This window comes from Trachurus trachurus (genome assembly GCF_905171665.1).
Source record: "Trachurus trachurus genome assembly, chromosome: 10".
In the NCBI taxonomy this organism is placed as follows: Eukaryota; Metazoa; Chordata; class Actinopteri; order Carangiformes; family Carangidae; genus Trachurus; species Trachurus trachurus.
This window is the reverse complement of record NC_139894.1, coordinates 22962698-22989980: the sequence shown is the minus strand read 5'-3', so window position 1 is coordinate 22989980 and position 27283 is coordinate 22962698. Positions and strand designations below refer to the sequence as shown.

At 42.6% G+C, this 27283-nt stretch overlaps 1 protein-coding gene across 1 annotated transcript in view; it reads left to right on the top strand.

Moving 5' to 3' along the window:
- Positions 1-27283, top strand: part of flt4 (fms related receptor tyrosine kinase 4) — a 42837-nt gene that overhangs the window by 6751 nt on the left and 8803 nt on the right. The window contains exons 2-15 of the mRNA XM_083980909.1: positions 10341-10437; positions 13621-13895; positions 16074-16207; positions 16324-16489; positions 17517-17656; positions 17730-17901; positions 18580-18697; positions 18871-19055; positions 19708-19873; positions 22986-23121; positions 23754-23862; positions 24812-25171; positions 25752-25898; positions 26792-26923. Coding sequence (XP_083837035.1) covers positions 10341-10437; positions 13621-13895; positions 16074-16207; positions 16324-16489; positions 17517-17656; positions 17730-17901; positions 18580-18697; positions 18871-19055; positions 19708-19873; positions 22986-23121; positions 23754-23862; positions 24812-25171; positions 25752-25898; positions 26792-26923 — 2337 coding nt within the window. The remainder of the gene's footprint in view (positions 1-10340; positions 10438-13620; positions 13896-16073; positions 16208-16323; positions 16490-17516; positions 17657-17729; positions 17902-18579; positions 18698-18870; positions 19056-19707; positions 19874-22985; positions 23122-23753; positions 23863-24811; positions 25172-25751; positions 25899-26791; positions 26924-27283) is intronic.

Here is a 27283-nt window from a genome sequence, read left to right as displayed (position 1 = left end):
GACACGGTGGCTGTTGCGGAGATATTACAGCACACCAAAGAGTCTGCGTTGCTTAGAAACAAGCATCAGTTAGAGCACTTATCAGATTAATGAGAGCCACCATCACTATTACGCTCAAATCGCTGCTCAGTGTCAGCAGGCTGTGTTAAAAGTCCATGTTGGTCACCCATACCTCTTTTCCTATCATTGGTTGACTTCATGGGAAAGAGTTCAGTGGCAAAATACTGCGGAAATTGCTTCCCTCCCTTTAGGCATCCACCACCTTAATTGTTGACCCTGCACTCCACACTTTGACCTTGTTTTCTACAGCAGCTGCCCCAGTGATTTAGCTCACTGTGACATCTGACATGGCAGCAGAGACTTGTTTATGACCCGAATCTTCAGGAATTAGGTAACAAGCGCAGTAATGGGGCTGCTCAAAGTCTGGCCTCTGAGCGGTCGCAGCGGGAGGTTTAGGAGCGTGCAAAACCATCAGAGGAGGCCTGGACTGCATGTGCTAATCTTTGGCACTTGCTTGAACTCCAAAAGATGCTTTAGATGTTTCCCAACAGAAAATGTCATCACCATGAGCTGGGACAAAGCTTTAGCTGAGCTACGCTCGGTTCCTTTCTCAGCAGGGGAAATCATTTCTCATTGATAAAAATGATGACATGCAAGAACTGGTTGCCACAGAGGAAGCACTTGAGTTGTCCGGTGTGCCTTTGAGGCAGGTACAGGAAGATTTTGTCAGGGACAGAGGTTTTAAAACATAGGAAACAGGCCCAGATGGCTTGATGCTGCATCCTTAATTTTGCACCCCTCCTCTGGCAGGATGTTGGAAAAGGCCTAACTCCTGCACAAGTGGAGAGGACAGGGATGTCATCCTCCTCTGTATTAACAATGAAATCAAAGCCATGGCTGCCAGTCAGTCCGCCGCCTGGCTTTGGCCCGGCCTTGTCTCCAGATGACAGAGGAAGCGGAATTTATTTGTTTCGGAGAGAGAGAGGGAGAGGGAGTATATTGTAGCCTGAGGCCGGCTGACTCCACATCCAGAGATCAGGTCTGCACCGTGGCCTGCCTGGCCTCCTGTCACTCGCCGGACATACAGGGTGTTTCTATTTCAGAGAGCTTCAGCCCTGGACCTTTACCAACTACTGTGACACTGAAAAAACAGTGTAGATGTACTGTCACCTACATGTTACTCTCTGACCTTAAAACCTACAAAGAAAAAACAAAAAAACTTGCAGTGCAGTTATTACTTTTGCTGTCTCATTCAAGTCCTTAACCCTTTGAGTGTCAGCCGAAGGGGAGTCAGCTGTATACAGTATACAAATCGATTCAAATTGTTCATACCAGGCACAATTGGCAGTCGTATTTTTGAAACACTCCCAGGTCGCATCCTTTTTGCCAAACTGAGACGCTGAAAAAAGATTTATTTGTTTACTTAAGCCTCCTCTTTTCCCGTTCCTGTCACATGACTGACAAAACTACAGAGGAGCGAGGAAACACTAAGAGCAACATCTCCTTCACTGTCCATGAAAAAGGGAAGTGGGAGAAGCGTGAACATGAACATGAACAGGAAATTTGCACGCAATGAAAAACATTTTGCCGCTTTTCACACAGGCTTCAATGCAGACTGTGACGTACCTACGGGGAGACGAGCTCTCATCTTCGCGTGTACCTTTGATGCGCTCAACTCTTGTCTTCCTTGTATCTGTCCGCTTGTCAGAGGAGCTTTACATTTTTAACTGGCTTAGGATGCAGCTACGCTTCTTCCCCCTGTGTGTGTGTGCGTGTGTGTGTATGTAGCCTATGCGATTTATCTATACACACCAGGTGTTCACCACTATAGTCTGGGAAGTCCAGTTTCAGTGCTCTGACTGTTACAAAGCCACCACTATGAGTCATGATGAGAGCTCGGCTAAGGATCAGATGAGCAAACATGCACAGAGCAGAGGCATTTAAGTTGGTAAAATGTGTTCTGTGTTTTGTGTTCAGCAATTCTACATTTCATTTTGCCACAACCCTTCTCAACACAAGTACAGTATAATGCATTGGAATTTAAACTAACATTGAAATTGTGACTGAAGAGCTACTTTAGTTGTTGGAATTTTTCATTATTGCCACTTTTCAGCAGGAGAAAGAGAAAGCCTGCATGTCTAGACATCAATGTGACAGCAGAAGTGGAAAGAAGTGATTCGAGATGCATATTTACTTGATTTATGTATTTCTAGTGCAATTTTTAAAGAGTGGGCTGCAATATATTTAGCAGTTTTCCTTTTTATTACTTTGTAGGAGGTTTGCCTTGTTTTTGCTAGGGTACAGCAGAGAATCAGACAGGAAATGTGAGGGCAGAAAAAGACTGGGTGACGTGAAGAAGATGTCCCTGGCTGGATTCAAATTACACATACAGTGTGCATGTTTTTTTAGTTTTAATACGAAACCTGTATGACAGGAAACCAGCTTCATTTTGCATTATGCATATGTTTTGCAGGACTGTCCAAAATTATATCAGATGCAGTGCTATGCATTTCTTGAATAATACACAGGACTAAGTTTTTGCAAAACTCTCTGAGCAGTCTTCTGCACCTCTTGGTATTCTGACTCTTCAAAACTAAGTAGAGAAACCACTGAAGATGTTCCTCTGGCATGCTGTTTACCCATTTCAATTGACAAGTAGCCAGTGGCACATCTTTCCTTTCCATCAACCGGGTATGTGGAGCTGACACATCAAAGTGCAGCCTGACGCACACACAATTGTCAGAGAAAAGTTCTGACTTCTGCCACTTGGCTCACACATATACTGTATGTATGTACATCTAACACCTCCATCATGACAGAAGAATGCAAGACCCAAAAAAAAGACACAAAGAACAGCTGTGTGAAGCCATATGTCTAATGCAGTCGTATCTATACAATCACATAGTCAGCATGCCTGAGAACACAATAAACCAAAGTTGTTTCATTACCTCACCCTTATTTGAATTACTTTTTATCTACAGCAGCATTTATCATTTCCTCTCTTTTATTACTGTTTTAAGCAAATACCCGCCTGAAGAGTTGTTCTAGGCCACTCAAACCCTCATGTTTGCTTGGCACATCCAGCTGGAGCTGGTGCAGGATATACACACACACGGCTCCCACAGTGAGAATGGCTTTTCACAACAACAGAGAAATCACATTTCTCAATGTCAACTTTGCACAAGGACATGTTCAGTGAGCTGTTTCTCTAAGAACAAACCATAGCAAATGACTCACAGTGAGGAATTCTTTGCTGAATCTTCAGTAATTGTTGAGTTATATTATTTGTGACAATCCCCAGTGATCAGAGTCTCCGATTTTGTGAACACAACGAGCTGAACACAAGGTTGTAGAGGTTTATTGGAATCACTGTCATTGCAAGTGCTTAAAACTGGCTACAACTTTAATTCTTCACTGTCAGAGATAGTTAATGCAGCTCTTATATGTCTAAAAGATTTTCCACGTCTAACCTTGTGTGTTTATACACCGTGTTATAACACGATAACAGAAAGAGTAAATCAGCTTTGGATATACTTAGTTTTATTCTTTGTTGGTTAAAAGTGAAGTTGCTTTTTGTTGGTGGAAGCTAATCACCCAGAGCTCCTGCTTATCTCTGCACCACCAGCTGGAATGCATGGGAAAAGAAGGAACCAAGCTCAAATATTTTTTTGGCTCGATGCCCTGTGTTCACATTTGTAAGGTGGTTCTCCACGAGCCAATCACCATGCAAAGGATTTTTTTTTTTTAAACCTGGCAATCATTCTGAGCAAACAGATGTTGATCGGTCAGATGTTCCTGGCTACAGAAAATGATCAACAATAGTATTTGTTTTGTATCTTTTAAACTCATTTTCTAGAAATAACATAGTATACTTTGTACACTACCTTTATGCTGTGTTTTAAACTGTTACAAAAAAAAAAAAATCAAGTAGCAGACTTTGTGCTACTGACTTCTAATCTACAATCATCAACTCTGCATTATTTTATTTTTTTTACCAGTCACGCTGTCATTATGAGTTAAAGCAGTGTGCACTTTCCATATCAATTTCCACTTACTACTGCATTACAATCCATGGTAATGTACCACTTAGAAAAAATGAATGCAGAGAAGCTGTGATGAATGAATCAATTCAAATCTCAAGAGTTAAATAATGTCTTGATTTCCATGGCTCATGGAGATGACTTGAAACTAGTGGCTGTGTGGTAATAAATGAAAGAAAATCAAGTTGAGCTGAAACACTTTGCAGCGCACTCACATCATCATTGCACCGCGCATTTTCGGTTTGAAGCTGCAGTCTCACCGTCTCCTTAAACCAAAGTTCACAGCTGCAGCTCTGCTTACTCACTCTCCTACATAACAGTCTGTACTCTCTCCTCCAGCTGATACTGCTGATCAAGAACAAAGCATGCTGCACAATGTATGACTGTTAACCTTTTTTAACTTCACCATTTAATGAGTAATAAGATAAATGAGGTACTGAGTGATAGCAGTCATAACAATCTGTCATGAAACGCAGCATGAAAGGTCACAGCAGGAAAATGTGTTTATTATCAGGACAAGATAAGTTATCAGCCATGAAGTTGTATGAATTGATGTGTTTGGTTTTCTTTGGCATTCGCTACACATAGCTGTACATTAGGGCAATGTGTGTTTTTAATTATACTTGACAGAACGCAAACACTTGCTAATGGGATTATATATTTTCTCAAACCCTTTGTGTAGCTGATGGGCTGTCAAGCCTCCATATCTGGTGTCTCACAGTTTGGAAACACAGCGTATACATTATACAGCACATCCATATGGAAGATATTGACATCTGGCACCGAGCATTTTCAACATTGTGAATCACGGGAGAATGAACTTGAAGCTCCTGGGGCATCAAGGCCAAGAGTCGCCTACAGCATGCAGGGCTTAGAACTGCCCTCTTCCCACCTCTCATCAATCTGTTGTGTCCAAACAGCCAAGATGTTGGTGGCTGTTTTGGCCCATAGCCATGTGCGCAGCCCTGCACGCAGTAAGTCATGATATTGCAGTGCCTCCCTCAGCAGTTATCAGAGAGCCACTTCACATGACAAGTGATGTATAGGAGAGATCCAAAGTCTCGACAAATAATGTGGCACACATTAGCCTCACACTCACCCTGGAAACAGGCCATGTCGGGAGTACTGAGCTCCGAGTACAACCACATATTTGTTATGAATTGTATCAGTTTGAATGATCTGTGAAATGTTCTGCTTGACTTCAAAGAGCTCTTAGCTTGACTCTGTGTGGGAGTACTGCCTTCTTTGCCCTCTGGTGAATGATACTCTTGCTGCGCTGTGATAGACACATCAGTCAATCTCACTGTACATTGGAGCATTTCAAATAAACCAAACCTAGAGGTTTTCCTTTTATAGTAAATGTAACGTATCCACGCTTCCCTCCTAAATACACCTCAACAAACATCTCGATGTCTTGTCTCTCAAGCGATGCCAGTCAGTTGTGACATTTGAAAAAGATTCACAATTTGTGTTCTGTCTGTCACAGTGTGCAATCTCTCAACAGATTGTGAGGGAAGCATCCATCACTGAGTCTCAGCTACAGTTTGGATTTAGCTCAGAGCTCATCACTCAGTCTGTACATCTGCCAGAGAGAAAAATTGTGTCAGCACACGCCAGACTGTACTCTGGATTTGGGGACATTTTTTTCTCCCCTATTTCTCCTCAGAGATATTTGGCACTGTGCAGATCCTGTGTCCTTGTTAAATTCATAACTCAACTCAAATAATTCTTGATGTCATGAATTTTTATTTGTATGAAAATAGAAAAAAGTTGTATCTGTGGTGGTGCGTATTGCTTTCTGCCACAGTGTTTTATTTGATACTATCGCTGGAGGGAGCCAAAGTTAGTCATTTTTTAATCCTAAATGACAAAACCAAACCATTTTTCCAGTCATTTAACAACAAATGCACGTTTTAAGTTCCACCAGAGGAAGTTTTCTTTCAAAGAAGGTTTTTTGTTCTGTCACACGTGGATAAGATTTTGGAAATGTGTTTCTCTTCATTCATCTGTCACCTCTGTGTCCTGACTCCCAAACGCTGCACTGTGTTCAACAAGCAGTTGCTACCTTTGCCTACCAAAACAACATGCTGAAAGAAGCTAAAACTCTCTGTAAGGTTGACAACATCAGAGTACAGTGATAACCCTCTGCAGGATCATCAGAGCCACCTATGTTACAGTAGGCTACACATGTAAATATTGATTAGTGCAGCTTTAATGTTGTCAAAAAATATTTCTATGCTAAATCTACATGTTTTGGTTTACATTTGAATGTTCTGGTCTGTAGCCAGAGTGAAACACCCTGGTCTGTCGTCCATAGTGAGCACATGAGAGACTGAAATCTGAAATCTTGGGAAGCCGTGGGAGGTCCAGAACTCATATGTCTGTTTTTCTCCGATACTGAACTTATATTCAAGGAGATGCACTCTCTTGCCCTCCAACCTTAGCATGTGTGAAGGAAAACTGTTATTCCTAAAATAGTGAAGACGTGAGCTGAGTCCTGACAAGGAAATGGCTTAGGGGTCGGTTGGAGGCTGTAATTGGCCCTTGTGTATGTTTCTCAGACACATCCCGCTGTTTGCCTTCACAACATTTCAGGTGAGAGGACAAAGCTGTGTTGTGTTGTGTTGTATTGTGGTTGGGTGGTGATGGGACTGACACTGGTGGCAGGTTCACATCTGAGCTGAGACAAATGTTGGGAAAACTTGGCTTCTCCTCTGGGGAAGAGTTAAAGGTATAAAGGAAGGAATACCCTGCTGTGAGCCAAACTGGGAATGTCTAAAGTAGCTACTGCCATCACTTCCCACTTTAGCCCCTCAAGTTTGTTTTGTCAGTACCACAAGCTGTTCTATTGTACATTCATTTAAGTGTTTTTTTTTTTTTTTAGCTTTTATGAGGTTTTCAATGAGGTACCTACATCTCTTTTAATATTCTCACAAAAACAGAGGCAGATGGCCATTGATGGTTTTGTCTCAACTGATCCCTGCAGCAGAGATCATCAAAGATATTGTGAATGTGAATATGAATGATAATTATTATTTTACTGAAAGAAAACAAGAAGGTCAATATCAGCAATAATAAAACACAGGAATTGTTCAGCATTTACGATATTGATACGACCCTTGCATATGTAGGCTACTGTGAATGTGAAGCTATAGCTCAGAGACAGTTAGCATTGCATAGCACAAAGACTGGAAACAGGAATGTACAAAGTGAGCAATCACGTTGTTTCCGTGACTGTAATAAACAAAAACATTTTTTTTTTAAGTGTTCATTGGTGAGCAGGCTGACTCTGTTCATGGCCTCCAGACAGAGCAAGGCCAGCTGTCTCCATGTTTGCAGTCTATGTGCTAAGCAAAGCTAACTGCCTGCTGTATGAAGACAATTTTTAATATTTCTCAAAATGTCAAATTATTTTGATAACTCTAACTTTAACATAGAATTGACAGTAAAAAGCTGATAAAAAAAATGTCTTAATTTGTATAAAATCTGAACAATATTAATGACAACAAAACCCCAAATGTCAAAAGTGCACAAAGGGGATTTCATTCATGAGATGGATGACAATTCAGTGGAAAAGTGTCCTTGACTATTGTCATGCCAGTGTGTAAAAAACAATAGTACATTCAATAAAAAACAATAAAAAACAATAGTACATTCCTGTAATCACGTTGTTTCCGTGACTGTAATAAACAAACAACATTTTTTTTTAAGTGTTCATTGGTGAGCAGGCTGACTCTGTTCATGGCCTCCAGACAGAGCAAGGCCAGCTGTCTCCATTACCCCTTTCCCACTGGCCAAAAAACCCGTTTAAACCCGCTAACAATCGGCTTTTGGTGGCAGTGGGAAAGGCGCACCGAGCCGCGTCGACGTCAAACGACTCGGCAAGCGACGCGGGTTAAAATCGCCTTTAATCGGCTCGGCTCCGAACGGCTTGCAGTGGGAACGCCAGACCCGCGTCAACCCGCTAATTTACGTGATGACACTGAACGTTACGTGAAGCTACGTCATCGCGCCGGTCGCGTCTCATATCAAACAAAGCTCTGCTCCGCTCTGCTCTCATCCGAGACTGGGATCAAAAGATCAAACAACACTGACCAAAAACGATAGAAAAAAAGAAAAGAAAAGAAGCGACAGTCTGTTTAACTGACGTGTTGTGCCGCGGACGTCCGTCATCCGGCCGCAGCAGACTCTCTGTCCTCCGCGGTCCTGGTGCTCCAGGTCAGCCAGCCAGAGAGTCTGCCTCGGCGGACGGACACTCCGCGGCGGGCGGCTGTGGCATGACTGTCTGTGTGTGTCTCTTGCACCGCGGATGAGAGCGGGGCGACTGGTTTATGCTCTGTCTGATCCCTCAGCGGGGGGTCAGACTCGGCTCATTTTGGTCAATGGGAAAGGGGCTAAATGCCGATTGTTAGCGGGTCGACCCGCGTTTAAAAAACCCACGTCGACCCGCTAATTTTAGTGGGAAAACGGCTCATGTTTGCAGTCTATGTGCAAAGCTAACTGCCTGCTGTATGAAGACAATTTTTAATATTTCTCAAAATGTCAAATTATTTTGATAACTCTAACTTTAATATAGAATTGACAGTAAAAAGCTGATAAAAAATGTCTTAATTTGTATAAAATCTGAACAATATTAATGACAACAAAACCCCAAATGTCAAAAGTGCACAAAGGGGATTTCATTCATGAGATGGATGACAATTCAGTGGAAAAGTGGCCTTGACTATTGTCATGCCAGTGTGTAAAAAAGTTCAGCTATATTAACCCACACCCCCGCTTTTCCATGAAATCAACTTTAATAGTTTCCTCTTTTGCTTTGCAGGCTGTTTAACGTCATCCTGGGTAAAGTAGGAAATCTCTAAGTCGAGCACAAAGGACAAGGACAAGTTTATTTGAGGCCTTTTGATGTTGCAGGGTAGAAGTTTATTGTGATAATAACTGTCACTTCAATGTAGTCAAGGGCAAGGCTGACCCTTCAGAGTTGAAGGTATAGTTGAGTTTCTGTCTTTTTCCTGCATCGGAGGGAGCCCAGGTCAGGTCGATCAGTCTCCTTCCACTGGGACCAACATTTACTGTAAACATGATTAACAAAAATATTTACATAAGAATAACTGGACTCTATTGTGCGCCATGGGCAGCAGGATGTGTTGGTGGAATGAGGTTTGTGTACAAGAATTGCTTGGGGCAGTGTTTAGCTAAGTTGTTAGAGCACTTGCCCCATGTGTTGAGGCTATAGTCCTCACTGCAGGCGGCCCTGGTTCGAATCCCACGTTGAGCGGCCCTGTCCTATCAATCCCCCCCTCTCTGCCTCCCCATTTCCTATTTCTCAACTGTCCTATCAAATAAAGGCATGAAAAGCCAAAAAATATACTTTAAAAAAGAAAGAAAAAGAATTGCAGCTGTCCAGAGCTCTGGGTTTTGTTTGGCGGTAGGTCGTGACTGACCATTATGAAATGGTTCTTTCTGCTGGTGTTAATTTCTGTCTGTATAGAGTGTACTTCACATGCTTGAGGTTGTGTGAGTCACTAATGTACATCTGATGCTCTGTTGCACATACCACCTGACCCCAAGCACTTCTCTTTGTCCGTATTCGTTAATAGTATGCAAAGTATTAAACGTTATCTGTCAGGTCTTTGAGTTGCTGCTGTTTGTCCTTGAATATTTATCCTGTTGTGTGTATTCTGTTGGGAATTGTAAAGCACATTAAATACTGGACACGTACTGTGATTGCTTTCAATGATGAAAAATGGCTATTGTTTGTTGTTTTTATGAATGCAAAGAAAGTCTCTACGCCCTCGTAACACAACACCCCCAGTTTTTTTCATCTCTAATGACATCCAGGTGGTGCATAAGTCATGGTGACACTTTTATATATGATAGACTGTAGGTGTGGAGTCTGGCTAAGCGCTAATAGCACCCTGAGGGGACTCTGGGAAGGTAATGACATTCTGGACCGGCTGTATTAACCAAGCAGAAGTCAGTGGAGTGAATGCATTGGTAATGAATCAAGGGCAAATGGTGGTTATGTCAGAGGAAGAGCAACACTGCCTCATGAGTGGGCCATGATTTCTCTGGCTGGGTGTTCTCATCATGAGGGACCAAGTCCTTTAGCCGCAGATTGCCTTACAGCTTGTAAATGTAATGAACAACGTGCTATCTGAGCTGCCGTCGTGTCAGATTTCAGATTCCTGATGTGTTTCTGTGATTTGACAGCCTAACCGGCAGCTCTGTCAAATCCACTAGGTCCTGACTGACCTGTGTAACATGAAACTAATGCAGTTATCGTGTTTTCTCCCTCAGGTCTGGTGATTGGCTTTTCTATGACTCCACCCATCCTTGACAGCTCCAGAGGCGACCTAGTGATTCCAGTCAACGAAACACTCATTATTACATGCAGGTATGTACAGTAGGCTATGCAAATGCAGTGATTGAGCATAAATTAGTAGCCACAGTATCATAGACACTATTTGGAACAGTACAGATATAGTTTGTGGCAATGTAGGCCTACAGTAGGCTACATAATATAAATATAAGCTTATGTTGCACTGTTACTGTAACAATACAACATATTCTATAAGTTTATTGACATAGACTGACCTACCCAGCTAGCATTTTATGGTTTCAGTTTCTCAGGTAAAGGATTTGCTGTTCCTCCCCTTAAAATTAATACAAACAAAACAAGGGCAAAAAAGCAGTATGAAAATGTCACATTAGGCATTGGGAAATGATGAAGGCCATTTGTTGATATTTTCTGACATTTTACAGAACAGTTAACTGATTTGAATTAATTATCAGATCACTTGATTATGAAAATAAAATTTGCAACCCAATACATAACAGCACATGCTCAACGGACAACAGTAAAATGCAGCTTAATGTTTATTTTGTTTAAAGTAAAAAAAAAAAGAAAAAAAAAAAAGAATGAATGAATAAATAAATAAAAAACCCTGCTTTTAGATAAACTGAGGAAACATTGGAGAGACTTAGCCACATACTAAGTCAAAACTTTACTGAGGAGGTTTTGAGGAGTTTAGTGTGCATGAGAATCAGCTACCAGAACAGCGGTGCTAATGTATTGTATTGAAAGGGTTTGGTGACTGGAAGGAGCAGCATGCATATTGTTAGCCCCCGGGACCCTCTTTTTGAAAATGGGTCCTATTTCCCCGTTTTTACCAAAAAGGGTCCTGTGTTCCCTGCTGTTACCGGGGAACATAGGACCTTTTTTCAAAAAAAATGGTCCTATGTTCCCCGCTGTTGCTGGTCGATGGACTCTCTCTACTTATCTGGACTCTCTCTATCTATCTGGCCTGTCTAGCCTCTACCTGGTCTTTTTACTAAACTTAACCAACTCCTTTCTTCATTGCCTGAACCCAACCAATGGGACAATTAGCCTACACTTCTCACTCAAACTCACAACTCAACTTCTCACTCAAAAATAGGCAAAAATATGCCAAGTCACTCACAACTCCACTTCCAGGTATGGGTACAAAAAATTGCATGTTCCCCGGGTCCTTTTGGGGGAAAGCGGGGAACATAGGACCCTTTTTCTAAAAAAGGGTCCTATGTTCCCCGGTCCCATACAAAGTGGGGAACATAGGACCCGGGGAACATAGGGATGATCCCCCTTGGGGCAGCTAGCAATAGCACATTGACACCATAGCCTCTGCCAGCTAAAGCTTACAGTAGCAAAACCCAGATCCTACTGGGGTGATAAAGAGTAAAACAGTTGTATTTCTAAGTTAGCAGGTTTGTTTACTTGCTGATCAGGTGGAAATAGCTAAAGCCAACTGTAGTCAGTTTCGAGCTTCCTTAATCTGAGGGAGATCAGGACAATAATGGTGGACCGTAAAAATAAAGACGATTTACTGGCCGTGCCAGTCTCTTTGCCAGCCCTAGGTTTTGTGAACTCCCAGTTCACCCATCAGTTTGTGTCCTCACCTCCTCTGACAATGGAGCCCCCCCCCCCCCCCCCCCCCCTTTTTCTTTTGCTGGTTATAGTGTCTCTACAATTACTCAGGTTTTTCCATCAACTATTTCTACCACATGCAGGGAAAACATGTGTTATCCTTTTTCTGTTGAGGATGTGCAGTGGCATTCACTTCCTTTGTGCTGTAGATGAATTATTCGTTCATTCAGGGAAGTATGGTGGCAGACAGGACAGGGGAACCAATCTAAATTCAAATCTCAATCTCAATATGTTACACCCATTAGACCCAACATTGTGCCATGTCATTATATTTATTTCATATAGCCTACCTAAGGTAAAGCAAGAAAAAACTTTCGTTTTTTGTATTGTTAGTTGGTGTTACTTCTATTTTAGCATTTCATACACCAGAGACTCATTTTCACTGAAGTTTTCAGTGCATTTTTCTGCATTGTGTTTCTGATGGAAAACAGTCAAGTATTAGTTTTTATTCATGAAGCCTAAAATTACTGGTTTTACTGAGAGCTTTTGAATAAAGAAAAAAGCACACACAAAAACCACCACTAATAGGGAAAAAGTGGTACTCCAGATTTTATGAACCATAAAAATAAAAGCATATGTCCTTTAAGACACACAGAGACTTTTTGTTCTAAAATAAAACCAGCACTGATGTAAACCATGTTGTTGTTAGATATGAATTTACTCATAATAACCATCCTTTATCCTTATGAAATCTCTTCTACACTGTCCGCTGCCAAGCTGTCACTCCATTGGCTGTTTTGTCTCTCCGGGACAAAAAAAAATGCTGTCTTTGGAAAGCTGGTGATACTCTTGGACTTTTCCCAACACAGGTCTTGAATAATTGTTTGCATGTAAACCTTACATTTTCGCCAATCCTGAGGGAGAGGAAGTCAGTTTCATTTTAGTCAATTTAGTCATCACAACGTGCATTTTATAGAATGTAGGCAGATAAATGCTATTCACAAGGGCTGGAAAATAACCCACAGAAAACTTCCATTGCCCCTTGCCCATTTCCTGTCATCACATTTTGGCACCGTCTGCAAATGTTTGTACATTGACATTTGCAGTTGGTGGAGGCAGGTGGTGAAAGATATCAGTTTTCAGACTGCCATTATGATCCTGCTCTATGTGGCTCTTAATGCCTCCAGGTTAACATGTCCACCAGTAACTGAATTTATGTGACAAAGCACAAAGAAGAATGGGATGTGTGGATGCACAGAGGAATTTATAGCATTACACACACACACACACACACACACACACACACACACACACACACACACACACACACACACACACACACACACACACACACACACACACACACACACAAACACTTTGGTCACTTTGACACTTCAATTAATCAAAACATGACACAAGTAGAATATGTGTAACGGTTTTAATTTGATTCCTTAAAAAATAAACTTAAACTTGTGAAAAGATCAATATTTTTCATGTCTGTTTAAATCAGAAATCATGTGTGTATCTATGTACACAAGCAGCGATTATTTTCAAACAGGTGGACAAAAATGTGGACCTTTTCTTCCTGTTATTACTGTGAGTGATGATTTATTATCCTGATGCTCATACTAATGTGAGATCTGTTCCATGTCCTTTGACTGGATGTGTCCGCAGGGGACAGCACACTCTGACCTGGAGCTGGCCTGATCAGACTGTGGATCGACAGGAGCTAACCGACCGTCAGACCCAGCCGCCGACCGCCGGGGCCCTCGGCCAGAGGGTTGTCCTAATCAGCGAGTGTCCAGGGCAGCCGACAAGGCCGTACTGCAAGAGGCTTGTCCTGAACAGGGCTCAGGGCAGAGACACAGGCTCCTATCAATGCTTTTATAAGGATGCCAAGGCCATCATCGATGACACCACTGCCGTCAGCGTTTATGTCTTTGTCAGGGGTGAGCTACACTACAAACCCACCCACCCACACAGACACACTCAGGCTGATGCAAACTCAATTGAAAACAACATGTCGCAATATTTGAATGACTCATTCACCTTGCTGACTCAACATAAAATATTCATTATGAAGGCCTTTCTCCTATTACATTTAAAAGTAGCTGTCAGAGTACAGACTATCAAATATGATAAAATATCACATTTCCATCCACAACTTAACTTTTCCATTCGGAAGTCATTTTATGTTGCAGTTTATGAGGCCATTTTGCTGCTCAACTTGTACTGAGTTTGAAGACAGCATCTTTCATCTCCTACATGCCTGCTGCCCTGGTCTGCAGCTCTTTAGCTTGGCTATGTGGACCCTTTTAGGCTTTAGTTTCTCTTTTTCTTGGGAGGTTCACAAGAAAACCACAGCTGTCCTACTGCAGCAGACTGAATTTGACTCCAATATCAAAGCCACCTCTGCATTATTAGAACTGGAGATTGTTTACTTTGCCTCAGTAACACCCTCGAAGCTGGTGAGATCAATGTTTCGGAAATGAGAGATGAGAAGCATTTGATAAAGGTAGGAAAGAGCTGCTCATTCACTTTTCTAATTAGAGAAAAGATATATTATTAATTTAGGAATATTGAAATACAGCATGAGCTCTCTTTTAGCCCACCTTCTCAAGAGGCTTTACATGTTATTCATGAGAGCCTCAAATCTGATTAGGACTGCACAATAAAATTTGTTTCGCTCCACATCTTTCTCACCACATGATCGTTTCATAGTGTGTCATGTATTAGGATTCATAACCATTGCTCTCACTTGCTCCGACTTTAGACTCTGAGTTTGGCCTAAGGGCTGTCCTTTCCTTTTATTTGCCTTGCTCCATGTGCTGTGGGGGACATGTACAAGGAGGCGGAGGAGGATAGAGAGACAGATGATTGTCATGTAGGGGAGTCCTGCTGACCACTCCACTCATGTGAAACGTCTGTATTCCTTCTGACAAGGTGCCAAAACAGTTTCCACAGATCTAACCAGGGGGCTGATCAGAAGCAGATGAAATCACAGCCATAAATTAGACCCAGCGTGTGGGGAGATGAGAGGGGGACGCATGTGGGTTCAGTTAAACAGGCAGACGTCGACCCTTTAACCCGTCTGTGCTGCACACAGTCCTATAAACACTCAAACCCTCACAAGTATACAGTGTGACCCAAATGCATGAATGCACTGTAAATGCGCTGGCTTGCATACAGACGCGCAGGCACATGCAAAATATACAAGCACTTCCTCTGACACATTTTCACCTACATTCACACAAACACACGCACACACACACACACACACAGGCTCATATCCCTCGTGCTTTTGCGAACTCTTCTTAACCCGGGTGGGACATTTCCTCTTCCAAAGCAATCACAGTCTAATACCTACAGTGATTTATTGTGAAGAACTTAAGCTGCGAAAGGCTGTGTATTATTCCTGTAACCTGTGTGTATTTAGATCATTGCAGGTGAGAAATATAAGCCTCTCGATAAGATAGGACCCTTTGTGCCCACCCCACCTTTGCAGCAGCTTGAAGTGCTGCAGAAAAAGGGACAAAGATAAAAAGAGGTTTATCGTGTCAAAAATAAAAGAAATAAAAAATCAAGTAAGCAGTTTGTAGTCGTACGACATCTCGCTGCTGTATGAAATTCGCTGCCAATGACAGGAAGGCCTGAGAGATAAGCATTTCCATTATAGTAACGCACGCTCATGCTGTGGGAATATAAGGTTTTATAGTGATAACAGGTGCAATGTAAATTGGTGACAGCTCCTGTGATGTCTTACAAAGCCATGTGCAACATGAGGACATCAAGGTGTTGAGGATGAAACAGATATATTTCCCACTACCAGACATCTCGGGGTGAAACTGTAACACTGTTTAGAGGAGGATTAAACCCCACGGCTGTCTGTTCCTCAGTTGATGTGTAATAGCAGGTCTAAATGCCATTTACCGTAAAGGGACAGGGTGAGCTGTTGCATTATGTGGTAATCATGATAAAGTCCACGTATGCCACATCTTCAGGGGTTATTATCCAGCTGCGAGGTATCAGTCTGTACGTTCATGAAGTTACCTCAGTAATAGCTGTCATTATCCCAGCTGCCATCAGCGTTACCTTTTAACAGCTCCCCTGTTTCTATCTGCATCCAGACCCAGAGCTGCCTTTCCTCAGGAGAGAGGGCGACAAAGAAGACCTGAAGACCATTTTAATCAAGCACCTCTCCACGGACGTCACAGTGCCATGTCTTGTCACAGTGCCGGATCTGAATGTCACTCTGGTCGCGGTTTGTACTCATCACAGATTTCGCACACGCTATTCCTGCAAATTGAAGCTATCAAGGTTTATTTAAGGATTTTAACTCAAGCAAATGTGTGTGTGTGTGTGTGTGTGTGATCTCAGTTTCCCACACCTCTGGAGCAGGTGAGCGAGATGACATGGGACAACAAGAAAGGCTGGTCTATTCCCCGACAAAATGTGAACACTGCATTGATCATTGGATTTGTGTGTATGGCCACACTGGACGGTCAGCGTCACCATTCTCCCAACTACCTGATCCACACTACAGGTGAAACACTTCATAGTCTGTGCTGAAAAGTTTAAAAGGTTCACTCAAATGTATCATGCACACTTTTAAGTACTGTACAGCAGCAATCAGCAAACGAGAAAACGCCCAGCGCAAATATTCATTACATCAGATTTCATGTTGTGCTCATGTTGAAGGAGAAATTAGCTAGAAAATGAAAGGTGGTGCAAGGCCAACTGCATTGTCACAGTAATTCAGGCAGTAATTGAACAAATTATGCCTTAATAGTGTCAATTTGAATAATTTTATTTCATTATGTCAACTACTCCCCTTTTAATGTTGGGACGTGTGCCATTATCCGAGCAGAATTTAGAGAAAAGAATGGAGAGGAGGAGAGGGCAGGCAGGGCATAATTAAATTTAAAGAAACCGAGATGAGGGGACAGGAGGTTTATGTCGAGGTTCCCTCTGGTCAGGACTGTACTCTGAGAGACCCGCAGGCACTTTGCTATGTTGTGTGAGATCATTCACCCCTCACTTCAGAGGGCGTGTGGAAACTCATACCCACCGCTGGCCAAAAGTAACAGCAGCATCACTCTCCAGAGAAAGTGAGAACAAGTCTTCGCTAGGGATGGTAATGGAGCGTTTGAACAATCAGGCAATCACAGTCTGCTACACAGACATCACCAGCATATGTGTGCTTTTTTTTTTTTTTTTCCTTACACCACGTTTCATTACCAGTGACTGCACAGAGAGGTGGCTTGGATATCAGAGGCCAGTGTCCAAAGCTTTCTTGCCTTTTCTCTCTTATCTGGAATACAGGCTTCACTGTACTCCTTTTTAATTTCCTTTACTGATATATAGCTTGGCACGTGAATGGAAACAGTGTGAACTTGTGACGGACAGATTCTTTATGGTGGGATGGCTCCTCATGTCCAAAGGAAAGTCATTTCCTCTGGTCCAGCAAGGAAGGAAAAACTGCTGACAGTGTCACCGTGACCTCTCTCACTGTCTCCTTCCCTCTGTCCCTCTGTTTCTCCCTCCCCCTTTTTTTTCTTTTTCCCGGACAGGAAGCGAGGTTTACGATGTCAAGCTGTTTCCTGAGGACCCAGTAGAGCTGATGGTGGGGGAGGCCCTCACCCTGAACTGCACAGCAATGGTGGAGTTCAACACTGGGGTAAAGATTCAGTGGTCCTATCCGGGCGAAGAGGTACGTATAGCAGCAGGTAACCTGTATTTCCGAGGGTGTTTTATGATTCTCAGAGTCTGTTTCTTCTCACTAGATCAACAGCCTGGCGGACACTCGGCCCTATCGTGAAGCTCTGGCCCATGCCACAGAGGCTGTTAACATCCTGACCATCCGTAGTGTCAATGTCACAGACAGTGGCCCGTACTTCTGCAACGTGACCAGCACTGACGTCACAGTAACCCGACAAACTCAGGTTATAGTTCATGGTAAGCACTGACTCAGAGCTACACATTTTCCTAGTTGGTCTTGCTCTATTTCAGTAAAACTGTCTCCTAGTCTAAACACACAATCACAATCACAATCACAATCCTCATCCTTAACAACAACAATGTAGTAAGTAATAGTAAGTAGTAAGTAATGTATGTAATAACGTAGATAATACAACAATGCTAAGAGTCAAAGGTCATGCCCGCAGCAATGTGAGACTGTGCTTAGGCACAGCAGGACTTTGAGCAAAATGCTAACATCAGGATGCTAACATGGCTACAATGAGGCTAAGAGGCTTGTGTTAAGCAGGTATAACGTTTACCATCTTTAGCATTGATAATTAGAATTAAACTCAAAGTAGCCTACACCTGAGGATGGTAATGATCTCTCTAGTTTTGCAGGTTTAATAGTTTTGGACAAATTCAGGGTTGGCAATCACATCACAAAAGATGGAAAAAGCAGCAATCCATAAGTTATCAGTCAGAAACCACTTTATCTTTAAAGGATGCTCTACCAAAGCAAAAACACATTGAAACCCCAAGGACTCACCGCAGGAAAGTGAATTGAAATATCCACACAAAAAGTTATTGTACCGATACAGCACAGGTTTGATCTGAGATGTTCCTGTGGACGCTTCTACGGACATTTTGTGAACAAGTGATGTTTTCTTTTTCCAGAAAAGCCATTCATCAGTCTCAACTACCAAACTGGACCAGTGGTGGAGGTAACTGCTGGCCAGAAGTCTTTCAAATTACAAGTAAATGTGTCAGCCTTCCCCACACCTGAAACACAATGGTAAGATCAGGCTCACTTATATACTTATTAAATGTAATGGACAATTTCCAAAAGAGAAATTAAGCCTCATGCAGCTGAGATGTCTGAATTAATTTAGCTGCGGAGCGCTTCCATCATGAGAGTCTGGTCTTTATTGTAACAACTGAATGTGTGTGTGTGTGTGTTGTGTCCAGGTATAAAGATGGAAAGATGATAAACCAGCATCCTGAGTTCAAGATGAAAAAGTTGAGGATGCACCTTAATCACGTGTTGGAGATCAAGGATGTTTGTGAGAAGGATTCTGGGCACTACACAGTGGTGCTGAAAAATAGTGCCGCTGCGCTGGAGAGGAGGCTCAACATCACGCTTGTTGTCAACGGTAACTAAACTGTTGGCCTGAATCGCACCAGATGTTGTGTGTAGATGTGCAACAGTAAACCTTCCAGCTACAAAACTCTAGAGGTTTTCTCACAATGGCAGAGACAGTGTAGTTGATTTTTTAGCTGCTGCCAAACAAAACAATGGTAGTATCAATGTAAATGCTTGGCTTCAAACATATATGCATAATTAGGGTCTATACTGATGTTCTTTTGTGTGATATGGATCTGTGGATCTATTTGTGCTTTGTTTTTGTTTTTTCCGGAGAAAAGCTGAACTAAAGCTGAAACAGTAAAAGATGTACAAAAAGCTGATGGAGACAAATAGAATAGCTGTGGGACAGGCCTCAACTTCACATTTTTTGTAAAATTTCTAATGATGTAGACCAGCCCATTGATACCACCCATTATTAGAAATTACAGAGGGCATGCAAAGACAAATGAGCTCATGAGTGTGTCATAAATGATGAATCACAAACTGGTTAAAAACCCTAGAGAATTTAAAAGCCTCAAAGTTGGAAATTGGAGTAAAGCAGTCAAATCAAATCAAGCAGACAGGTTACAGAGGATGTTTCCCTGTTTACATACTGTGGGATATTCCTGTGACATATAGCTGGATGTATTGGTGGATTAAATGTCTCTCCTCTTCCCCAGTCTCCCCACAGATTCATGGGAAACAAGCCTCAGAGCCATCCGGTCCGTACCTCAGTGGCAGCAGTCAGACCCTGATATGCACAGCCTATGGACTCCCAACTCCTAACATCAGCTGGCAGTGGAGACCCTGGGGCCCGTGTGTTCTCAACAGCACGCAGAGCAGACTGTAAGAAATATGTCTCACACACACACCTACACACACACACACACACACACACACACACACACACACACACACACACACACACACACACACACACACAGGACTGATATATCTTCGGAAACTCTGTGTAACCAGTGTGGGAGCAGATAAGGTTTGATCGAACGGGACAGAGAAAGAGAGGAGTGGGAAGCAGTTAGAGAACTATTATGTGAGGACCAAATAACAAGAAGAGGTCAGTGTGGAATTATCCATTGGCTGAGAGGGAAGAAGAGAGGGAGGAGATGATGAAGAAAGAGGCGGTGAAGAAAGAGAGGCGGTGAGGTGGATGAAAATAGCAGAGATAAAGGAACAGGAAGGTGAAGGAGAAGTAGATGGAGGAAAGGAGAGATGAAAGGAAAGTAAGTCTGTTCAGTGTTGAACCTGTTTCCACCCCCGCACAGTAATGATGTGTCCGTAACTCTGCGGCTGATCTGCCACGGTTCAAGTCTTACACAGCAGTCTCACTATTTCACATGCACAGGCAAACACATACACAAACACATGAACTCACAGACAGACAGACACACACACACATAATATGCAAACACAGACTCACTTGCTCGGAAATGAACATAAGCCGGGTGTGTTTGAGCTCATCTATGTGCTATCTAGGCTCTCAAACACATATGTGCTTCTATGCACAAACTAACACACACACACACACACACACACACACACACACACACACACACACACACACACACACACACACACACACACACACACACACACACACTTATTGCCAGGTTTTGCTTGCGGCTTTTTTCTCAGCTTCGTCTCTGCTGAATCCCACAACATGATATAATATAGTGAACTCTCAGGACAGCCATATGGTAGATCTCATTTACTTCCTATTCCTTTAAACCCCTGCTGTGTGGCTGCTCCCACTGAACTATCCTAATATTCACCTGCCTCTTCAAATCTTCCTCCAAGGCTTAATTTCTGAATTTATTGCTGTTTCCTTGACCTTTCTATGTGGGCATGCAAAATAAGTGCAGACCTGAGGCGCCCACCCTGTTCTTAGAGCGCAAACACTGAAACAGACAAGAGTGGTAGCTTAAGCTCAACCTCAGCGCCAGCTGTCCAGTTCATGTTCATGTTTCATGTACATCCAATATGACATTTCATGGGCGTGAACTGAGAGAAGGCTGTGTTGACCTTTTCCAGTGTATGAGAATTGAATTTCCTTTTTTTCTTCTTCTTGTAAATCTCATAGCTCAAACATAAAGTATAGGACTATGTTTGAATTTGTCTTGGGTCACAGCCGTCTACTGAAGTGTACCTGAGCAAGACACAAATCAACTGAGCTGTTTTTTTTTCTTGTCATAATTCTATTCAAGAAGGTTCAATATTTTTCTTTTATGTAATTTTTTTTAGAAGTGAAGCCTCAGACATCTGTGTTAGTCACATTTCATGGATTCTAAATTCCTCTCCTATTTGAGGACTCCTTTATAGTTATAAAGAAGTAGTTTGGTTTCTTTGGGAAATACACTTACACTTATACTTTCTTGCCAGGAGCTGGATGTGAAGATCCCACATATGTATCTGTATATTAAACATGAAGCTATACGGGCAGGACACAGCTGTCTTAGGGTAGCATAAGGCAAATAGAGATGAAAGCTAGCCTGGCTCTTTACAAAGGTAAATAATAATAATAATAATAATAATAATAATAATAATAATAATAATAATAATAATAATAATAATAATAATAATAATAATAATAATATTGTAATTGCCAGTCAAGTCCTATTTAACTGGATGACATACAGTATATACAGTGTTGTGCTACAGTCAAGGTTCCTGTGGTGTTCTAGTGGTAATTTATGACAAACCTGTGGTATTGTACCATGCATTTAGCACAAGCTGCATTTTCTGAAGTAACTAACCTGTGGTATGGTAGCAGCCTGTGGTGTGATCCAGTGATAAACATCTCTAAAAACCACACAGCAATTTACGATAAGCTTATGATAGACCACAGAGAGTCTGTTACAATATGGTAGAATGTATGGAACAGCACCTCAAAGCCTGAGGTACAATTCTGATATAACACCCCAAAGTACCACACAAGTCACCACAGGAATTTACCACAGCGGCATGTGGTACAGGCCACAGGCGCAGGGTAACAGAGACGTTGTATGGTTTTTCTCACAGGAAATTTTTCTAATGGGTTAGAGTCTCTGTGATGCTGTGTTTGGCATAATGGTGCAAATGCCTGCTTCCAAACATGCTCACAATTACAATGTGCTAATGTTTCATGGGTATAATGCTGTCTGTTATCTGAATTCAGCAAATTAGTATGATAACAAGGCACAATTTGTATTTTACAAATGAAAAGTTTGATCTGATAATAACACTATCAAAATTCCAGTCTGAACTAAAGTGCCAGACAGATGTGCCCTGCCATAGAAACACACTGCAAGCATGGATAAAACATCAGAGTTTGCAATTACATTAACATTACATGTGTGAAATATGTACAGTCAAATATATACTGTTATTTTCACACCATCAGGCTGTCCAATTTCACAAACTAAAAAGACCATAATTGCAGACAGTATTGGCTATAGCTTCTTGTACAAATGGTCATCACCTAATGTTTGTTGACAGTGAAATGATTTCACCCACATTGTGCTGTTTAATTAAACCTGTTTTATGTATAAATTTGACTTATTTATGAAACCTGCATCCTGCATGAAGACTCTGAGTAAAACAAAACTGACCCTCATCACCCCAAAATAGCAGAGCAGTGCCTTTAAGAGAAAATACAACACAGCATTTCATTTCATGTCTCATTAGTTCTGCCATGATACCCACACTATGGATTTTCATAACAGCAATTGATACTGTAGTTTTTCCATTACTTGCCAGGACACTTAGCATAATTGCCTTAGCTTTAGGATACGAGCTGATGCACGAATGGGGAATGCAATCCAGTGTGCGGAGAGAAAAAGAAATCTCGTAAAACCTCAGGATGTCTGGTTTGATGTGCCTCTGAATTCTCCCCCACTGCCCACTCTCTGCTGTACATGTCAATGAGGGGAGATGTCATGAATGTGTTTGTGTTTCTCTCCAGGGTCCGGCGAGACAGGAAGGGTCGGAGTGACAGGATCGCAGACTGTCAGAACTGGCAGGACATTAACTTGGAAAATGCAGTGAATGAAATCGTGGCTATCAAAACGTCTGTTGAAGTGGTGGAGGAACAACAAAAGGTCAGTCACAGCTCTTGAATTGCTACTGTTACTTTTTGGGGAAGGCTAACCTGTTTATATTTGAAACATTATGTCAATATTATTGTAATATGATTTTGTAATCAAATAGAATTTCTGTAAAATAATGACAGAACATGATTAGGACATACCCAGAAATTAAGACATTTATGTAAGTGGACTTATCTATGAACTGTGATGTTTTTATGTAAGCGCCCCCAATTCTGAGCTCCATAGCAAAATTTGTCAATCAAGAGCCATTTCCACAGTAGAAATATTTAGAGCAGTCTTCCTCTGCAGACTTCCTGTAAAGACTGGTTATAAACACACCCAGACACACAGGCAAAAAGGGGGCACATGCACACATCCCCGGGCCTGTACATTTATAAACCACAACCATCAGCGGAAATGATCACACAGAGGGACTCCCACATGCAAACGTCCCTGTGTGTGTTTTTCTTTTCTTTTCTCTTTTCTGTCACACCTGAGTGAGTTTGCTTTTTGTTGGCCTGTCAGCACAATATCAGGTTTATGTCAGCTCACAGGAAATAACATGACAGCAGACTGCACTTCCTTTTCAAAATATGCGTGTTGTTCTTCCAGATGAATTAAAGTCTCATCCTCTCTCTTCACAGATAGTGAGCAGGCTTCACATCCGAAATGCCAATGTTTCTGTCATGTATAAATGTTCTGCTGAAAACAAAGTCGGCAAAGATGAGCGGCTGATCTCCTTCTATGTAACCAGTAAGTGTGTGGGGTTAGACTTCACCTTGTGTTTTATTAAGAACACACACAGAATGGGTTCACAAGTCACTTCTAATCGTTCTGTTTGTCCCTGGGTTGAGTTATCTGTGAGATTTCTGCCTTCACACCATTACAATACGGGTGGATAGAATTTTATATGGGTTGCTCACAGCAATAGAATATGAGATTTTAAAAATTCAGCAAAGTAACTTTCTTCCAAAGAACTTGAGGGGATTATTGAACAGGCCTCCTACTGGTCCAGAGTGACTGTTATTAACATGTCTCAGGGCTCAGTCAGAATTAAAGGAGTCCTGATCACATTGTTCTCTCTCTTGATCCTTTAATATTGAATATCAGAGCAAGAGCTTATATTAAGACTTATTGTACATTAAAGCTGACATATTGAAGCAATTTTAATGTCTGACGGCAGAGCAGCCCCTCTCGATGAAGCTAGATGCTACATGACAGCTTTCCTTAGAGGGATTTTTAGAAATGTTTTTGAAGGTTTTCGGATGATTGTCACGACGAAAATAATTTCAACCAACAACATGAAAAAAACAAACAAACATGCAAAACAACTGTGAACTGTGCTGCAGGGAGGGAACTCTGGTCGTCTGTCTCATTGGCTAATAATTCATCCATGCCAAAGAAATGCTTAATGGTCCTGTGAGTACTGCTGTTATCGAGTTCCTGTTGAATTTTTTTTTCCAATGCTGTGAGCACCTCAAACAGAAAAGTTTTTTTAACCTCAAACTAAGCAAAACCAAAACTATCTGCATAGCTAGCTACCACTGGATTTATGTGAGAAAATGTTTTCCCTCTTTTTGGAACATGGTGGTGTAACCCAAACCGGCTCATTAGGGAATACCTTTCATTAATAAACAGGCCACAAACTCCATTTTGCAAGGTTATCTAACCGGCTCACCTGCCCCTGTCTGTATCTTCAAAGCCATCCCGGAGGGATTCAGCGTCAACGTCCAGCCCTCACTGAATCCCCTGGAGCAGGAGAAAGTGTCCCTGCGCTGCAGCGCTGACAATTACACCTACGAGCAGCTGCAGTGGTACCGCCTCGACCCCAAAGCCACGCAGAACGAGCAGGGCAAGCCCCGGGAGCCGGACTGCAGGAGCGTGCAACTCAATGGCAACGCACTTGACAGCCAGCTCTCCTTCCATGAGCACTCCAACAGCTGGGTCCTGGAAGTCACCATCCCCTCTATACAGCTGCATGAGAGGGGCTATTATGTGTGCGAGGCTCTGAGCAGGCGCAACGGGGAGAGAGAGTGCCTGTTCAGAAATGTGACTGTAAAAGGTGAGAGATAAGCGAGATGAAAGCTCCAGACACAGACAGACATACGTTGCCCGACACAGAGAGTATAGCCACTCTAACCCCAGCTAATTATAGAGAAAAGCGTGACCTTTGGTTGCAGCGACACACAGTTTAAAGTGGGGCTGGTGCTGAGATGCTGTGGGCTTAAAAATACATGCACTCACAGAGAGGTGCCCACACAGCCCGGCAACCCACATCAACACGTAATGGAGAGAGTACCTGGTGTTTGCACAGCATCAATATGTACTGATAGAAACCAGAGCTGAGACGCTGCAGGGCTGAAACTCATAAACCAATCCATTTTTCATTCATGTTGTGCGTTATAGCCTTGTGTCACAGTGCCTGGAGGATAGATGTACATCTAATGGGTTTTTTGGGCTTTTTGCTCTTTCCTCAGTCCTTCGAGACCCCTCAGTAAATACCATGTTCATTTACAGTCCTCAAGTTGATTATCACACTGTTCACAGCAGTGCAGACAAGTCAAAGTGTTGATTTCCTTTTCCTTTCTCCTCTGCTCTTACTCATTTTCCATCTTTTTTGGCCTTTCCCTCCCCTCCCGTAGCCCTGGAGCCACCTCGCTACAAGCGCAGCCTCACCAACCAGACAGTGAACGTGACAGAATCTCTGCGGATGGAGTGCGACGCGGAGGGCAGACCCCTGCCCCGCCTCTCCTGGTTCAAAGACAACCAGCCTCTCCACCAAATGTCAGGTGCATTAATACACCTACACAGGTGATACACACGTTTACACAACAGTGCAGCCGCCCACCTGACAAACCAGTCACCATGCAGGCATACACACACACACACACACACTCACTCACACTCAGAAGCTACTCATAAAATTTGCCCCCAGTGGATTTTAGACAATTTGACTCACATCCTGCTGTGAGTGTGTTCTGTTCTTGTGAGTTCCCATGATCTGTGACACTCACAATAGATAGGAGTCTGTTTAGTGGAACAATAAGCTTTGCTAATATTTACCCAAACACTGACAATGGCATTTTTTGGCAGATGTTGCTGTTTTTCCCTCATTGGTTGCATTTCCCATGATGTCTTTACAATAAAAAGTCAATACGGGCACACACAGACAGACAACTACCCACCAGCCCACCCACCCACACACACACTGTGAAACAAATGTGTCACACAAAACCAGGGACGAGAATTCTTGTGTGGATGTGTTTGCTGCATATGCGCACACCCACCCACCCACCCACCCACATACACACACATACATGAAACCCTGCAGGCCGATAGACACAGTTCATTAGCTTTCCCAGCGTGTGTCACTTCTTAACATCTGAAAGAGATGAGGGGGTAGGGAGGGCTGAGGAGGGGTGGTAAATATGGGCGTGAGTGACAGCTGTTGCTCTGGGTTCACTCTGAGGGGCTGCTGAGACATGTGGTTCCAGGGATGCAGGAGGGCAGGATCACAGATGAATAAAATCCAGAGGTGCGACAAGAAATGTTGCAATGTTGTTGAAAACGTGGCTGGATTCATGATGTGAGGGGTAAAGGAGCGTCTGCGATTGTTTCGCTGCCAGTGGAGGAGTGCATGTGTGTGTGTGTCACTAACCGTCACGTGTCACCTCCTTTGCAGGGATCCAGCTGCAGGATTCAAACCGCACTTTGAGTATCCAGCGGGTGAGAGAGGAGGACGCTGGGCTTTACACCTGCAAAGCCTGCAACCAACGTGGATGCGTCCACTCCTCAGCCGCCGTTAGGGTCATTGGTGAGACAGCCACACACACACACACATACATACATACATACATACACACACATGGGGACATACATTGACTGAAACACCTGTATCTATTCACCACTGATGTGCGTTTTCAAAAGCACTCAGGCCTGAAATCACAGTTGCCCTTGAGTGTTGATCTGTGCACACAGGCGGAGGTCTGGATGTTGAAGTCATTCAGTTCTCACACTTTACACAGCTGCTGTAATTCTCAGTGCTCTCCTCGTGGACAGCTCTCCAGACTAAAATCGAAGCCATTGACTGCTGGGGACATTTTATATGCGGAGTGAATAATTTAATAGGTTTGCTGGAAGTGGTTTCGTGATGAATGGCTTAACCCTTTCAACG